The sequence below is a fragment of the Dromiciops gliroides genome, chromosome 3 (genome assembly GCF_019393635.1).
Source record: "Dromiciops gliroides isolate mDroGli1 chromosome 3, mDroGli1.pri, whole genome shotgun sequence".
In the NCBI taxonomy this organism is placed as follows: Eukaryota; Metazoa; Chordata; class Mammalia; order Microbiotheria; family Microbiotheriidae; genus Dromiciops; species Dromiciops gliroides.
The window spans coordinates 454,987,802-455,006,494 of record NC_057863.1 but is presented as its reverse complement, the minus strand read 5'-3'; the positions used below and the strand labels follow the sequence as shown (position 1 = coordinate 455,006,494).

At 35.0% G+C, this 18,693-nt stretch overlaps 1 protein-coding gene across 7 annotated transcripts in view; it reads left to right on the top strand.

The window, feature by feature from the left end:
• SLC4A10 (solute carrier family 4 member 10) overlaps window positions 1-18,693 on the top strand; it is a 373,536-nt gene that overhangs the window by 247,720 nt on the left and 107,123 nt on the right. For 4 of the 7 annotated variants that reach the window (XM_043991252.1, XM_043991250.1, XM_043991248.1 and 1 more), the window contains exons 6-8: window positions 1,028-1,216; window positions 14,280-14,371; window positions 16,062-16,151. In XM_043991252.1, the coding sequence (XP_043847187.1) occupies window positions 1,028-1,216; window positions 14,280-14,371; window positions 16,062-16,151 (371 nt within the window). The remainder of the gene's footprint in view (window positions 1-1,027; window positions 1,217-14,279; window positions 14,372-16,061; window positions 16,152-18,693) is intronic. The other 3 variants (XM_043991249.1, XM_043991254.1, XM_043991253.1) reach the window with 3 other exon arrangements.

The following is an 18,693-nucleotide window of genomic DNA, read 5'->3' as shown; positions in this document are numbered from 1 at the left end:
AGTATGTAAATGAAAGTTTCCTGTAGAAAACATTTTTCTCAAGTCTAAACCACTGACTTGACTTCCTTTGCTGACAGCTCTGATGCTCATTATTTACATTAAGGATTAATGTCTTAATTACAGATTTGTTGGCACCTCACCTTTTTCTATTTGTTTTGCCATCCCAGAAGCTCCTTGAAACCCAAACACTTCTGCAGGAATGTTTTAAGAGAAGACAAAGCTTATATCAGCAAGAGGGAGATGACTAGTCCCAGTATTATTGGGAAAACTGGGCAACTTCCCAGCTCCTCTTGAGTCAGGTTTTCACAGTGTGCTTTCATTATTTGGTCTGAAGTGAATTGAACATGGAGATGCATCTAGATCACCATGTAAATATAACAACACTCACTAAAGCCACATATACATCCCTTTTTCAATAGCTTACTCCTTTCCACTAGAGGGGATGATTGAGATATGAACGCACTTTCTCAGTAGAATCATTTTGCTCTTGTAAAATTAATGAACAATTCTATTTTGTGAGGAGTCAGGGTGGAATTTGGATATATGATTCATCACTATGGGAAACTCCCAGTTGGACAAATCCTACACTGATACAGATTCACAATTCATCTGTAACTTGGACTTTTAGGGAATTACCTGAAACATTGAGATGTTAAATTATTTGCCCATGGTCACCCAGCTAGAATGAGTTAGAGGCAGGGTTTTCAATCCAGGTCTTCTTGTCTTCAAGGCCAGTACTCTATCTCATATATCATTATGCCATTTAAACATTTCTTATATGTCATATGTTGGGAAATTGTCTAACCTGTATCATTCAACAATTCCTTGTAGGGAAGATAAAATCTTTACCAATATGTGATATTGACATCTTTGGAAATTTTGAAACAATTCCTTATTAATTCAATAAGAGTAATATAACTTTGTATATTTTCATTTAAATTTTAAAAAATTGTAGTCCACACTCACATAATATGAATGGTAGTAGGCTAAGACTTTTCACAAGGCTGCTTTTTTTTCTCCTCTTAAGATATGGTTCTTGACCAACAAATAAGTTCTGGACAGCTCAGTGAGGACGTCCGCCACAGAGTTCATGAAGCTCTAATGAAACAGCATCACCATCAGAATCAGAAAAAGCTGACCAACAGGATTCCTATTGTTCGATCTTTTGCTGACATTGGCAAGAAGCAGTCAGAACCGAACTCCATGGATAAGAATGGTAAATGTCTTCTTGTTGTTTTTCAAACCTTGACAGCTACTTGAAAAATTACTGTATTTCTTGTAGCAAAAGGAATTGAGTCTCCTGAGAGTCTCAACTAGTTCATGCACATAGCGCTTGTATGAAGAAAACCTTAGAATGTAAAATATGAAATCTAGGGATATATTGCCTTAACTCATGCTATAAGTTTTTGTTCCCTCTGAATAGAATCCTTTATTAAGCTCATGTGAGGAAAACCAACTGGTTACACACTTCCTAGGATTCATTTACAAGTTGTTCATGGTTAAAGCATTTACACTGCAGATCATATGACTAAAAAAGACTCATGAAGGCCCACAGTCCATTCTGTATCATCTGCCTTCTCCCTCCCTGCCCCCCAAAAAATCCCTACTTCGGGATAACAAGATCACTGCCTGCCAACCTACATGGTTACCATTGGTTTCTAGCTATCAATTACTGTGCTGTGCCTATTATGATTTGTTTCAGCCTACCCTTGCAGTGTCTCCTTGCTTTACTTTGCTGCTCTCCTCCCCAGTATTAGCTGACAGTGGAGCAGTGACTTAGGATTTCTACCACCATGCGTCTTCCCCAAAAGCCCTGCCTAAGAAAATGAAGTTGTAATGAGTATGGAATGAAGGTGAGAGTGAATAGAAATGATCTCTCTAACATTTCCTTCTGTTTTTCTCCCCCAAATTCTTTTTTTACTTGGCATACACACTATAAATTCCACTCTAAGACCAAAACATGCTTTCTGGATGTATGGATAGTGTGTCTTTTTTGGAGGGGCAGTGGAGAAACTATTCTTAAGAACTTTAAAAATTCCTTTAAAAAATGTGTGGAGACAAAAAATTTTTTACAGATTTTGTTTTATATATGTATGAAACATAATGTTTCTTATGGCTCTTACCCACGTGTGATCCATATACATATACAAATATCCAGGAGGAAATCTTTTGCAACTAGATAAAGCTAATTAAGTTGTTCAGCTCCTTGGGACATGTTCTCTTCACTGCCCAAGTCAACTTAGTAATACCCATTTGATTTTTAAATAAATTATTTGATATAGCACTATAATAGTTGTTAATTTTGTAAAACACTATAAATACACGATCCCATTTGAGTCTCATAACAGCTCCATGTGGTAGGCACTACAGATATTATTATCTCCATTTTACTGATAAAGAAACTAAAGCTGGGAGAGAATGTGACTTTACTAGAGTCAAATAGCTGTTACGTATCAATGCAGGATTAAAGCCCAGGTCTTCTTGAATCCAAATTTAGTTCTCTATATCCTACACCATTCTTCTCTTTTAAAAAGTCATTGAGGGGCAGCTAGGTGGCGCAGTGGTAAAGCACCGGCCCTGGATTCAGGAGTACCTGAGTTCAAATCCTACCTCAGACACTTGACACTTACTAGCTGTGTGACCCTGGGCAAGTCACTTAACCCTCATTGCCCTGCAAAAAAAAAAAAGTCACTGAACCATGGCATTGTATTTGTATAGAGAAGCTGATTTTTCTGTATATATTTATAAAACCCATTAAGAGTTTTGTGGAATGGTGGGTGGGCTGCTGAAAGACAGGCACATTAATGTATTATTGGTGGCTCTGTGAATTAGCCAAATTATTCTAAAAAACAATTTGGAAATAGATGAAGAAAGTAACTAAAATGTCCATATCTTTTGCCTCAAAGAGTCTAATGTTAGCCAAATACTCCAAGGAGGACAATGACAAAAAGACACAAAAAATATTTAAAGTACTTTTTGTGGTTGCAAAGAAAGACCTGGAAATAGCATAAATGCCCATTAATTGGGGAAAGGCTGAGTAAATTGTGGTAGATTCATGTAATAGAGCATTACTGTATTACAAGGAATATGATGAATACAGAAAAGTGTAGAAAGACTTTTATGAACTAATGCTAAGTGAAATAGTCAGAATCAGGAAAATGATGTACACTATGACTGCAAATATGTAATTGGAAACAGCAACAATAACAACAAAAAGAAAACAATTGAAACTAAATGCTGTAAAATTATTATTACCAAACTTGGCTCCAAAAAAGAGAAATGAGAGGACAGTCCCCTACATGTCCTCCACACGTCTTTACAGAGGTGGGTGACCATGGGTGTGGAACACTGCATATATGTCAGTCTTTTTTTCAATATGTTGCTTAGTTTTGCTGAACTTTTTTCTTCCTTTTTTATTATTCATTATTCGGGAACATATGGTGGGAAATGTAGGTTATATAAAAACAAAAGCTACCAATAAAATTTTATTTTTAAAATGGAGTGTTATGGGTAGGTTATAACACATAAGCATGCATTTGTAAATTTTAGAGAATATTTCACTTTCTTTTTTCTTTTTACTACATTGTATATTTAAACCATATCCCTACCATAATGTCCCAATAAGACATTCATAGACTGATGGACTGCAAATTTGCTTTCGGAAACATATGGCCACTGACAAATGTTAAAACATTGGAGTTTCTATATTTAAAGGACCTTAGGACAACTTATTATAAGTAGAATATTTTTATTTTGCATGTAATGCCAGTATCTATTTAGAATGATGACTTTCAGAAACCAGAAATGGATATTTTAACTCTTTTAACTGTTGGGTCATTTCCACAATATCAAAAGACCTGACAGAAAAAAAAATGGAAAATTCAGCTAACTTGCTTCAGTTTGGTCTCTATAAGACCCAAAGTAATTTTCTGAAAGGTAAACCTTTTCCTTCCTGTGTAAGCTTTTCATCATGGGCAATAAGTTCTACTTTAGAAGTTGCAACGTAAGTTAGGCACTCATTCAAAGAGGCAATGAAATCACAGTTATAAACCTGTTATGTTTGTCCCTCTGATTGTACTGGGGATAGCTTTTGCTAACTAATAAGACATAGACACAGAGACACAGAGAGAAATAGAGACTATATAAGTAAATGGATGAATAGATGGTAGATAGATAAATGAATAAGCAAAATAAAGACACACTTTTATCTTCTTGTATTTCTTTAACCTAAATTACCTAAGCCAACTTACTCAGTTAACATCTGTAAACAAACAGAATCACAGTGGTCAATCTTTCTCTAAGTATATTACTACTGGAACTCTTGCTATCACATGGAGTCTCAGTATTTCATGTATTTAAGTAGTAAAACTATTCAAGATTAAATAGATAACTGCTGTGAATTTGGATCAGAATAATTCTAGAATGATTCTACCACCCAGTCTTAATCTGTGTTCATGCAGCTCCATACCAAGTCACATTTTAGGGTAGTGAGAAGCCAGCAATATTTCTAATAAAATTGATAAAACCAATTAAGGATCATTTGCAGTGTGCTATAAGAAATGGTTTTCCGGGGCAGCTAGGTGGCACAGTGGATAGAGCACCGGCCCTGGAGTCAGGAGTACCTGAGTTTAAATCCAGCCTCAGACATTTAACATTTACTAGCTGTGTGACACTGGGCAAGTCACTTAACCCCAATTGCCTCACTAAAAAAAAAAATGGTTTTCCATGGGTAACCTTGTAACACCTTTTGTCATTCTGTTTTGCTCCCCCATGTACTTCGCATAATTATATATCTATGTGGGGATATGAAAATATGCATAAGCCTCACTATTCAGGACAATAAAGCTCTCATCAAACAACAAAGTTCAAAGGATATTATTGACAGAGTTCTTGATCTATTTTAAAGGTTCTAAAAACTGACAAACTACGTATCAGGGAAAATCGCATGATTTTTATAGCTTTGAGTATAAATTTCATACTGCATCCTACAATAGCTCATTGGATCACAGATTTAGAATTAGATTTAGTCTCTGAGGCCCTTTAGTCCAACACCTCATTTTACAGATGAGGAAACTGAGATTAAGTGACTTGCTTAAGGCCACATGTAAGTAACAAAACCAGGAGTTGAACCTAGGTCCTCTGATACCAAACCTAATGGTTTTTTTCCCACAGATGTAGACTGTAGATGTAAACAGTAGTATATACAACAATGCTTATCATTGAAGACAATTTCAAAGGGTGAAAATCACATCCTCTTCCTAGTATCATATCAATATTTTTTTAAAATCTGACAACAGAATGTTTCAAGCAAAATGGTTGGCTTATTTTTCTCTCCAAATTATAGGAAAGAAATCCTCTAAGCTGAAGGTTCTTAGAAACACCAAACACCAAGACCAATCACAGTTTACTCCCCTGAGAATGTGGGTAGGAGCCTTTACCTAATGCTGGATGTCCATCTACTTCTGAAAAGAATCAGTTTTAGTTCTTCCAAAAGCCAACTGGTGTTACTATAAAGGAGTCCAAGGGAGACATATAGAATGTTATTTCTCCCTCCTCCAACTACTTGCCTCTTCTGAACATGCTACCCATTAGAAAACCTTCATTCAAATGTAAATTTCCCCTAAGGCATCCTTTTTCTGGGCTTCCATCCTGTGGACTGGACTCTCTGATGGGGTTGGTGGAGAGTGCTTCTGCCACTCCAAGTTTGTCCTTTTCTATTTTACATTTTGAGTAACTTATGGTAGTGAATCTCAACTTCTAATCTATTTGCTTTATGCTTTATGCAATTTTCTTTTGTTTTCTGCACATTCTCTACAAGGCTAAGATGTCAGAGTGCTATGGATTTACCATGCATTTTTAATGCCACCATGCTGTGTTTAACTTTCACTTTTCATTAAGCATCAAAACTGTGAGAATTAGATGCCTGATTCTGATGTTCCAATAAAAAGTGACAGTTACATTTGGCATAATAACAGAAAAAAAGATAGAAAAATAATATCGGCTTTGACTTTAGAGCCCTGGAAAGAGTGTTGGTGAAAAGTGCTCAAAATAAATGTATTGAGAGTATTCGAATTATTCCTTTGAAGCCAAGAGGATCTAGCTAAAAATAAATCTTTGACATTATATCCAGGCTTCTTGTCATAGATGACCTAGAAAACAAATATATGTATATTAGCACGTTGCATATTCGAAGAGTTAAGATTAGAACTTTTATTGTATTATATACCTCTGCCCTGGAAATGCAGTATTTTCCCTCTTTTCATGACCTAGCCCCTACAGTTTTTATTGTCATAATCACTTCACTGTGATTCACTTTCTTTACTAGTTCTCAACTTATTTCCCTTGACTATATTTTTTCTTATCCCTAGTCTTCTTACTCCACAGTGGTGCCACACGTTCAGGTCCCAGTATGAACTACAGAAGACCTCAGAGGCTCCCATCCACAATTAGAGAAATAGTGCTCAGGGCAGCACTATTATGGGGCATGAGCGGACTGTTTGTTCTAAGTTCATTCAGTCTTCTACCATGGAGAATAATGCATAATGTGAGATTGATTTATGTGACTTCTGGAAAGCTATCATGTCACTGTAGAGACCAAACATATATACTATACTTTGTTTTACTGTCAGACTTAAAATATCTTTCTACATTCAAATATTTGTATTCTTTCCTGGTTTCTTAAACTCATCATACATCTCAAAAAATGATAGAGAAAGAGATCCCCTAATCTGGCTTTGCCTTTCAGGAGACAAGGGTAAGCTAGAATAATAATTCCTAGGAATTCTAAGGAGAAATTCTAAGGGGAAAAAATGTTTAAAAAAATGTAAGCAGTTGACAGAATTAACTCGGTAAGCATAACAATAAAACCCTTTTGAATAAAGATTCAGGTGACATGGCTGGCAATGCCTCAGAACAGAGCCAATGAACAAATAAAAAGCATGTTTCTTTTTAGGATCTGTTGACTGAGATGAGGTAGGCCCATTAGTCTTGCTGATTATAGAGCAAAGCTAGATTTTGGCCTCTATTTAGTATGATGTATTTAGCAGGTTGTTTCTTGTATTTCCTTAATTATTCACAGATGTGTTACTTGCATCCTTTTCATATTACTGAAATACAGCTCACCTAATCAACATTCTCTGAATATATACTCTTTCTTTCTCCGCATCTCCTGTTCCCATGAGTAGATGTATATTGTACATGTATGTAACCTTGTCATTCATCTTTATATTTCTTTATTTTGCTCTGTCTTGTGTCTGTCTCTAACAGGCTCATCTCATCTTTGTACTTCCCTCATCTCCTATCCTTTGGGCACTCTAAATGCTCGTTGAAGGTTTCTGAGGTAGTGTAAAACCTATCCAGCTTGGGCTCCAGGTCAATAGTAATGTTACATCCATGTCTTCATACTAGTCTCCTTCTACTGCACACATATATGAAGGAATGAAAACATGATGCAATTCGCTTGGGCCATTTATTATTCTTCTGATGGTTGGTATTTAGTCAAATAGACCAACTAGGAATTATTTAGACTCATTTTAAAACAAATTTCTCAATTGTTCTTAAAATGAATACCCTTAAGTTGAGGAAGAAGATTTTTACAAATGTTACAGATTTATATGAGTTCATACGTATTGTAGAAGTTATTTCATATAATATCATGTTTTAAATATTTCCTCTTTACAATTGGTTGGATCAGTCATCCCCCATGGCTGGAATGCACTTTGTTCAAACCCCACCCCTTAGATTTCCTTATTCATTTACAAGATTCAGCTCAAGTGTCACCTTCTCCATGAAGCCCACTCTGAGACCCCCAGCTATTAGTGGTCACTTTCTTCTCAAAGATTCCAAGATAAAGTCTGATATCTCTGTTGCCTTTTTTTTATACCAAGCCTGTGTTATACTTATAAAATGTAAGGTCAATGAAGGCAGGAACTGTTTGGGTATTTTGGTTTTTTGTTGTCAATGCCTTGAATATATTAGATACTTAATAAAAGTTTGTTAAATTTAATTCTTTAATGTCAGTGGAATAACCTGTGGCATAGACTTATTCAAAACAATCTGGGGGGGGCAGCTAGGTGGCACAGTGGATAGAGCACCAGCCCTGGATTCAGGACTACCTGAATTCAAATCTGGCTTCAGACACTTAACACTTACTAGCTGTGTGACCCTGGGCAAGTCACTTAACCCCCATTGCCTCACTAAAAAAAAAACACAAAAACCAATATGGTATGGTCATTGGTCACACATAATGTTTTTGGCTCCTTCTAGGTAGGTACCACATCCATTCTGGTTTGCCCCTTTAGAACACATTGGTATTTTCTTTTTCTCCTTGAGTCTTATAGTCTGTATAAATGATGGTATAGGGTCTTTTTTGTCTCTAGGATTACATACTACATGGGACCTAAAGGAAAATGTGATAATGTCTCCAAGAAAAATGCACACATTTAAATTGAATGGGTACGCTAACTTAGTTAATATGCAGGGAGTTTGGGGGGGGGGTTGTTTGTTGTGGGACAATGGGGTTAAGTGACTTGCCCAGGGTCACACAGCTAGTGTCAAGTGTTTGAGGCCAGATTTGAACTCAGGTCCTCCTGAATCCAGGGCTGGTGCTTTATCCATTGTGCCACCTAGCTGCCCCAATATGCAGTTTTAATGAAACATCTCACACTTAATGTTCAGACATAGTTGTAAATTACATATTATTAGAAGAATCCAGTTTTCTTTGAATCTAATAATGCAGAAATCAAAAATACTGCTATATGAGAAAGAGCAATGGATATATCCAAGTTACTCATGCTTGCATTTTTATCGTTCCTGGTCACTTACCAATTAGAATACTAAAAGCTGATATTATTGATTAAAACTACCCCTTTCTTGCTTTTCTTAGAGAAAACTTCAGAGAAATCAGCTTCATTATTATTATTTAAAATGTTAATATTGAATACAGCATTATGTGTGACCAGACAGGGAACCAACTTCTACAATTTATGAACTCATCTAACTCTTACTATTAATTAGTTTTTAGAGGTTTTGCATAGAATCAAGGAGTGACTATTGTCATTTTTTGCCAGTTTTTTGTGTGTTCACTTCCATGTTTTCTAAGGTAATCTGATGCTTCAGTAACAGGTATATTTGGGCATTATAATAACTGGTTCATTTGAAAAAAATGAGAAATATGCACAAAAGACTAATGGGCATAGTAAAGATTGTATGAAGAAAAATATGGGAGGATCAACATTAATAACCATTGTGGAGAGCAGTATAATGTTCTTCATCTCTTATTATATATGTATATGCATATACCATGTATATACAGTTACCATTCATAAAGTTTTAAATTTGCCATTACCCACACATGTGTACATTAACACTAAAGAGCAACTTGAGCAAATGCTAATCTTTTAACAAACACGCTCAAGTCCTATTTAGAAGGCTGTTGTCTGCTTTATGCATTGTAACTTGCTTACTTGTCTTTGTTTCTGTACTAGATTGTCAGTTCCTTGAGGAAAAGGATCATGTCTTCCTAATTTCTGTATCCCTTCTTGCACAGTGTTTTCCATATAGTAGGAGCTCAATAAACATTTGTTGAATTGAATTTCATTGGGAAAAATAATGTCTAGCTTTTATAAAATGGTGTGCTTTATCAGAAACTATTATTCTCTATAATATTGGCTGAGCTTGGGCTTTTGTTAGAAAATATGGCTGTACTTTACATAGCATTGTGAAATTCAAGCCAATTATCACTTGCTAGCATAATGACTGAACTAATCTAAAAGTACCTCAGTTCAAACAAGCAAATGATTACAGTTGACAGTGGAAGTGTAAATATAGCCCTAATTAAATTATATATCTAATACTTAGTCCCTCCCATAACCCAAGTTTGGTTTTTAGTCATTACATATGTATAGCAACGTATCTGACCCCATGATGGTTTCTCTAAGAACAAAGAAACAAACAAAAACATTTATTTTTTTCTAATATAGAGAACATTTTTATGTTTTGCTTTACAGAAGTGTTTTCCTTAATATATACTATTAAGTATACTTTTCAAATTGTATCTGTGATTTCGAGAAAATTCTAATAAGGAACTTTCTCTACCAATACAATGGGCACAATTCCTCATCTTAGAGTATTAGAATTTTCAGCAACACTGAGAAGTTAAGTGACCCAGGATCACATAGCCAGGATGTATCAGTGGTGGAACTTGAACCCAGATCTTCTTAACACCAACTAGAGCTCTCTATTCACCCAACCATGTTGCCTTTCCATGCTAACTGATATTAACCACTTTAATTTGCATTTAATAGCTTTTTAGAGGAATTACAAGCTTTGATGTCCTCTATAAAGTTTGAAGGGCTCTTTTCATTAGAAAGATAACACACTACAAATATCTAGCTCGATAATAACAGGTAAAGTCACCTGGCGATTTAGATTACTGCATGCACTGCAATGGAACTCCATTTGTTTTCCTGTATTCAACAGACCTGTGTTTTAATTGGCTTAGAGAATACATGTATAAGGAAACTCCTATTCTCTATGTATATTGGTACTTATGCTGCTGTTTATCATTGTTAGAGAGCTGCCTAGAACAATGAAAAATGAAACGAAATGTCCATGGTCATATAGACACAGTATTTTAAAAGTAAGATTTGAACTAAAGTCTTTTTAGCCAATTCTTTATCCCTATACCCTATAATTTCCCAGAGGAAAACCCAACCTATAAACTGACCTTTAAATGAATGACTTAGTATCAGGTTTCCCAGAAATGGGTGATAGGCCAAGGAGACAGGTGCCACCCTGTTCCTCAGTGGGCTGCCACTGTCCTGCCTCTCCTACCCTCACAGTTGAAGGATGGGGCAAATAATGCCTATTTGCATTTAATTATAATCTAAAGCTAGCAAGTATTTTCTAGCATAATCTACTCAGAAAAATGAAGCTATAAAATGAGGTCCCTAATAGCTCTTAATATGTGGATTTCCCCCATTCCCGGGCTTACATTACATATTACAGTCTGTCTGTAATTTATAGTCTTTGAGATTTGTTTGAGGTTCATATAGGTTAAATGATTTGCTTACTATGGGTACCCAACTACTAAGTGTCAAAGCCATTTGAAACCAGGTCTTCCTGAGTCCAAATCCAGGAGTAACAGAATTGCCTACAGCACGCTACTATGTATTATACATGCTTCTGTGTATAATACCACATATACATATATCTGCATATCTATATCTCTATTCATGTATCTCTGTCCATATGGAGATGTAGTGAGGCTTTGAAGGAACCCATAGAGACCATCTCAGGGATTTATTCCCTTGGAAATTTCAGAATATCCTTGAAGTTCCTGAAAGTTTCCAGGAGACCTCTGGCAGATATATATATAAATATAGAGACAAAGATACATATGCATAAATGGGCAGATAGGTGGTACAATGGATAGAGTCCTGGGCCTGAAGTCAAGAAGATCTTCCTGAGTTCAAATCTGGCCTCAGATACTTACTAGCCATGTGATCCTGGGCAAGTCACTTAACTCTGTTTGCCTCAGCTTCCTGATCTGTAAGTGAGCTGGAGAAGGAAATGGCCAAAAACTCCATTATCTTTGCCAAGAAAACCCAAATGGGGTCATGAAGAGTTGAACACAACTAAAACGATTGAACAATAACAATGAACATATGCATACACACACACACACACACACACACACACAGATAGGTTCTGGTCCTGTGATTTCTTCCCTGATGAGGGAACTCCCTCGATCAATACAGGTCAGCACCTTCTTTGCAACTTAGTCTTAGAGAGACATCTAGAATACTAAAAAGTTTAGTAACTTGTTCAGGGGCGCAGAGCCAATATGGGTCAGAGGCAGGGTTAAACCCAAGTCTTCCTATCTACAAGGTTAACTTTCAATCCACTAAACTTTAGCTTAAAGAGCAAAAGTTTCCAAATGCTTTCCTTGTAATGAGTGATAGTGTTTATCAATAATTGCTGTCATAAAGTTATTACTCTGTCCATACTTCATAATCCTGGAATAGGGATGACACAAATTAGTGATCTGCAAATAATATCAAATCATATTAAGATGTGTAAAAATGCATATGCTTAAATACTCAAACATATTGAGTGATTTGAGAACTGTTTATTAAACAGCCTGTGTTACAAATATAAAAATGAAGACAGTTTATTTAACATAGCTATAGATTTTGGTTCTTTAAAAATGTTTTCTATCCAATTGAAAATTGCACAAATTAATGATTTTGCAATAATTTTAATCCTCCTTGTGTGTTTGCTGATGTTTTAAATGACACTTTTCTCAGGTATTTTATATTTTATTGATAAAAACTGCTACAAAGAGGTACTGTTATTTATTTGACAAACATTCAATTCAACAAATATTTATTAGATTCTTTCTTTTGTAAGGCACTGTGCTAGGCTTATATATTTATTAATGAAAACGTTATTATACAAAGTGCTATTACAGAAAAGTATTCAGTAAATTTAGGTTTAAATACATCTAATGTTCTTGTTCATGAAAACAAGAAGAAATGATGTAAAACTGGTGATTGAAGACATCTGTTCGTGGCAAAATGCATTACATTAAAGTTTTTTTAATTGCAGTTGTAATTTTGAGAATGGTAAATTGAATGCCTGCTAATGAACAGTTCACATTCATAACTGCAAGTCTGCAGCTAGAAATGGGAGAATGGAAATGGTTTCTGTATTTAATTCTGACATTTTGGAAAAGTTCCAGATTCTTCCTTGAAACAAATGAGAAATTAGAACTTTTTTCCCATTATTTGGGAATAACTCCTGTCACCCTAAATAAAAGTTGTTTTTAACGTTAGCCTTAAAAAGCTCTATTATTTCACTTTATTCAGTAAGCCCTATCTGAGAGGTAATGATTTAAAAGGCCAAATGATTATGGTACTTGCTAACACTGTTTTCCACACTTAGTAGTTTCAGGTTCACTTCTAATGACTATGAGTAGAGAGAGAAAAGAAAGAGATACTTCCCAGACAATGAGCTCCAGACTTTTATGTTCTCCTGACTTCAGTAGTAAGAGCCTAGGTCATGCCCACCTTGTGATGGAGGGTGTGAGTATAATTAAAACAGGAAAAGACTAAAATATATAAATCCAATTTTAAGAAATTAGCTTTTCTGTCACAACAGTAGCCTTATGATTACAAAGAATTTTTTGTGAATCTTTTCTGATCACCAAAAACCAGATATAAGCCTACCTTTTGCCCCAAATCCAGCTCTAGACAGGGAGTACCTAGTATTATGCCTGACTAGAGTTAGTAGAAGGCCAGTGCAATTCAAGCATTTATTGATCACTACATTTTCATTGAGGTCTTTCCTGTGTTATCAATATATTTGACTTTATGGTGAAATTGAACCTCACTTTCATCCGGTATTCAGCCCAGTAGGTCCTGGCATTGTACAATATGCAGGCAATTCTCCATGGAGTTCTCTTCTATAGAGTTCAATCAAAGCCAAAATCAAATAATCCTTGCTTTTCAAGGACATCATGGGTTTCAAAGGAGTAGGAAATGTGCTGTTATGTTTTCAAAATAAATTCTCTCTTAATTCCTTAAATTTAATCAGTCCTATCCTTTTTTTAATTACCTGAAGTTGATTTATTCTTTCATATTTTGGAAACTTTAAAATATCTAGTTTTTAAAAATATTTATTTTTAGGAACTGTCCTATGGAATATGCTGTAATTTGAGTTCAACATGGATATTTTTAAATGTAATTTGTATGATATAATTTTTTTCAAGTTACCTTGATTCAGATTTTCACTTTGAGAATGGGTTTGGGGGGCAGCTAGGTGGCGCAGTGGATAAAGCACCAGCCCTGGATTCAGGAGTACCTGAGTTCAAATCCGGCCTCAGACACTTGACACTTACTAGCTGTGTGACCCTGGGCATTTCACTTAATCCCCATTGCCCCACAAAAAAGAAAAAAAAAAGAGAATGGGTTTGTATTATCTGAGTTCTCCCATTTCTATATGCAACTTATTGTCTGAGAATGTGCCTGTTGATATAGCTATATAAATAATGACCCTTCATGCTCACATATTTCATAAATTCAGTAGCAAACACATAGTAGTGTAGTTAACTGCAATTTGCACTTTTCTTAATAGTACTAGAATCATGTAAGTAGTAATTGCTTGTATTTTGTAATGATGATCTCTTTTTTCTTTCTTTCTTTCTTTCTTTCTTTCTTTCTTTCTTTCTTTCTTTCTTTCTTTCTTTCTTTCTTTCTTTCTTTCTTTCTTTTTTTTAGCAGCTCAGGTTGTTTCTCCTCAGTCTACTCCAGCCAGTGTTGAAAATAAAAATGATGTAAGCAGAGAAAACAGCACTGTCGATTTTAGTAAGGTAAATAAGTTGTTGGTTTTGTTTTTACTTTCTTTGTAGCATATGTAAGCTCATTGATTTTCTTCTAGTAGTTACCAAACCGTATTTCCAATAAATTTTTGTGTTAATATAAAAGTTGTTTTTGCATGAAAAGTATTTCATTTCTCAGCCAAAATTTGATGTTTAGTTGTAGACAATGGTTGCATTTTATTCAAGATATAAGGTTTTGCTAAGTCTAAAATAAACCTTTAAATATGCAAATTTTATGCATCAGGTTTCAGTCATTTAGCAAATGTGTCTCTTTCAATTAAAAGAATAATTTTTTTTTAACCTGAAAGAATTGTAAAACTAGAAACCTCCCCCATAGGCTAGTTCCACCTTCCATAGAAATACATTTATCTGTGTATTCATATGTAAGCATGTATATATGTGCATAGATATACTAATACTATGGACACATATGCCTGCAATGATGCATTGTGGATAGGTAATCCTACCTTTAAGCTTTACCTCTGCTACATGATGGCTATGTGGCCAAGTACCTTAATTTCTCAGTGGCCCCAAGTAACTAAGATTTGAAATGGGAGAACAGTGGGCCATCTGCATTGGCAAAGGGGGTTTCCTCAGTAGTTCCCTGCACCAATGAAATCAGAGACTTGAACAAAATGCCAAAATATATCTACCCACATACATATGTGTATATGTGCATATGCATATGTGCACATATATTTGCATACCCCTTCTTAGAATGTCTTTTAAGTATTTTTTGCTTACACATTTGTTTAAAAAAAAAAAGAAAGAAAAGAAAATCCAAATGAATGCATCATTGCTCACACAGAGGCATACTCTAGGATGTCAGGCATGGCTTGCTACATCTGAACATGTAACATATTGGAATATATTTTGAATGAAATCACAGAAAATAAAACTGGCTCACATAATCAAAGTACAGATTTGATTGTGGCACATATTAAATCCTGTACTGAAATGATCTCTGTTAGATAAATATGTATAAGTCAAGGAGATGTGAGTACATGGACCATTTTTCCTGTAGCCTATGTGCTGGTCTCTGGCTGATCAATGAACATGAAGCAAAGATAGTTTCAACTATGACTGATAAATGAAAAAATGGCAATACCGATGATTATCTTTGGAAAATAATTTACAAAGACATGGGTCCTAGTAGTTGAAACAGGTTACCTAAGCTAATAAGTAATAAAACATGCAATCAGAATGGGACTGGAAGCCATGATTCCAGAAGACCAGAAATGAAATATGCTACTCATCTCCTGGCAAAGAGGTGATGGACTTGATATGCAGAATATAACTCTTATTTTGGAACATGGTTAATATGATAATTTGTTTAATTCACTTTGTGTGTTTTTGTTACAAGAATTTTGCTTTTTTCTTTTTCCTTTTGGGAAGGGGGAGATGGGAGAGAGAAAATAAATGCTTATTAATTGAAAAAAACACCAATTTAATCTGAAAAAAATGGGGGAAGGGTAGGGAAAAGGGATGAGGTAAGGGAACTCATTTGACTCAAGCTTCTAACAAGACTAATCCTGAGCTGTTTTATGGAATCTGGAATCTGTCTGCCAACCAGCCTAACTGATCCAGGTCGAATTCTAAGCATGTATGTTCCCTGTGTTGCCTGGCTGAGTATCCACAGCAGCATTTTACATCAGCTGAAGTCTGTTAATTGTGTGTGCAGGGACTGGGAGGCCAGCAAAAAGGGCATAATAGTCCATGTGGGATGAAACAAAAGCTTGAAAAAGGACCTCCACATCAGCAAGAGAGAGAGGTGAGGGTATACTCTGGATCCATTTCTACAGAAGTTAAAAGCATATTTCACCATATGGAGACACATGGTTCTAAAGTTAGGCCAGTATAAATTTATTCCATCCATCAACTTTTTTTTAAGCTGTTTTTAAGGCATTTTGCATCTTCATTCATCTGACAGCTGGAATAGAATTACTGTTTCAAACAAGCATACACAGAATTCAAATGACATTCCTAGTACCTGAAACAATAGTATATGAAGATAGTGGCAAAAGCAACTGTTTTACTTTTATACAGACTTTCACAGTGTAACAAGGTTACAATTATTATTTTTTTTCAAAAGCAGTGCAGAATACAATAATCCAAATTGCCCTACCTTCCAAGTAATCACTTTAATTTTTTTTAAATTTTGTAACCCTGTGCCCCTGTCTTCGTGCATCTTTTTTTTAAAAAATCATTGTATCATGTTCTTATAAAAAAAAAACCTTTCACATTAAAAAAATTACATACAGCAAATTAGAAAGATTTGTATCACCTTTTTGATCTTATGTGTTATTAAGAAGTTGTTGTTAGATAAATATGAAAAGCAGACTTACTTTCCATTAACCTTTTCCATATATGTATATGTATATGTATTTTGATTTTTTCTTAGAAAATCCACTTTTTTCATTGGCCTTTCCCATTTCTTAAAAGGTATGATTTAAATGATTAAAGTTAAATAATTAATTTTTTACAATACTCTGTATATATGTATGTGTGTATATATGTATGTATGTATATATATATACATATACATACATATATACATACATACATACATACATATATATATATATATATATGGCAACCAAGTTGCAGGTCTAAGCCTCTTGCTTTTCTATCCTACTGAAAATAGATTATGAATTAAAACTCCTATGAGGGTCTACCTAATTTACATCTTTATGAGAAAGGAACCTCAAAAATATTAGAAATACTTTTTGCTTTTAACCAGGGAGAACAGAAAAAGGCAAGAGCAACCATTTTCTTGCACTTCCAAAATGCCTAGCACCCATCTACAGTTGGATCTTTTTTAGTTTCTTTGGTTCTTTCATAAAAAAAAAATCAGTCTTGTTCAGATTATTAAAAGTTCTGGGAATTTCTCAATCATGTTATCAATTTACTTGGAGATTCTTGATATTTTAGTACATTATTGTATATTTAGTGAAAAATTCCTATAAAGAGCTCATGTTTGTAGCTCCAAAGTTTATGAAAACTATAATTTCTCTTTCAAACCTCATTAAGACAAAATAGATTCCAAAATTTCCTATATTACTTGTCCCTGTTATTTATCGACATGACTTTAGCATAGCAATTGAGAACAGCATCATGTGTGTAATTTTATAAGATGGTAGGAAATAGAGGGCAGCTAGGTGGTGCAGTGGATAGAGTACCTGCCCTGGAGTCAGGAGGACTTGAGTTCAAATCTGACCTCAGATACTTGACACTAGCAGTGTGACCCTGGGCAAGTCACTTAACCCCAACTGCCTCACAAATTTTTTTTTAAAGATAGTAGGAAATAAAATCTTGCCTATCCATATAAATGTGCTCTTTTAAAATGCATGTAAAAATTTTGAATTTCCTTTTTTCCCCATACCAAGGCTTGGTGAATAAATAAGGTTTCCTATATTTCTCAAACATTATTACAGTTTCTTTCCTTTGTAATAACCCCCAGTGGCCCTAAATAGCTGATTTCAACATGTACACAGTATCTCATTAGTCTGCATTTAAGTATTTAATTTGCTAAAAAAAAAAAAAAGATTTTTAAATTACCTATTTTTAAAGTTAAAAAAGACTTCAAGTATCGCCTTGTCTATCACCCTCATTTTACAGGGGAAGAAACTGAGGGACAGAGAGTGAAGTGACTTGCTAAGAGCTATACAGAAAATGAGAGGCAGGATCAAGACTAGAACCCAGACCTCCTGATCCTCTGGTCAGGGGTCCTTTCCAGTATAATGTGAAGTATTTTTGCAAAAAAAATAAAATAAACAAATAACCCACTTCCCTCTTTCCTTCTCCCTCTGAAATGAACACCAAAGATTTAAAGCTTTTCTTCCAAAGTATACCCCAAATATTTTCTCTACCACACCACAGTACAGAATGTGCTTTCAAAAGAATGAGGTCAAATATGCCATGTGCTGTCCCTATAGTCTTAGATCCCTCTTTTAGTCTCACCATTAACCCACTTCCATGATCAGTATCCAAAATGACACAGCCCTGGCCCAGATGAATTCTTTCCTTAACTAATGGGACATTCTTATCACCTCTGTCCCCAAACTGTGGTAGAATGCCTGGAGAAAAGTCTTCTTCTTCTAAAGTCTAGATAATAGTGCCTAGAAGACTGAATACAATTCTTGACTCAAAGGGGGCCCAAAGACATTCAGCCTGACTTTGGCAAGGACATATCCAGATCAGATGCTAACATTTTATTGTTTTCAAGGCTATGCCTGCTGTTTGGATCCATTCTAGAATAACCTCCAGGATACAACTCAAGACCAAATTTTACAAGATTACAAACCATGATCATA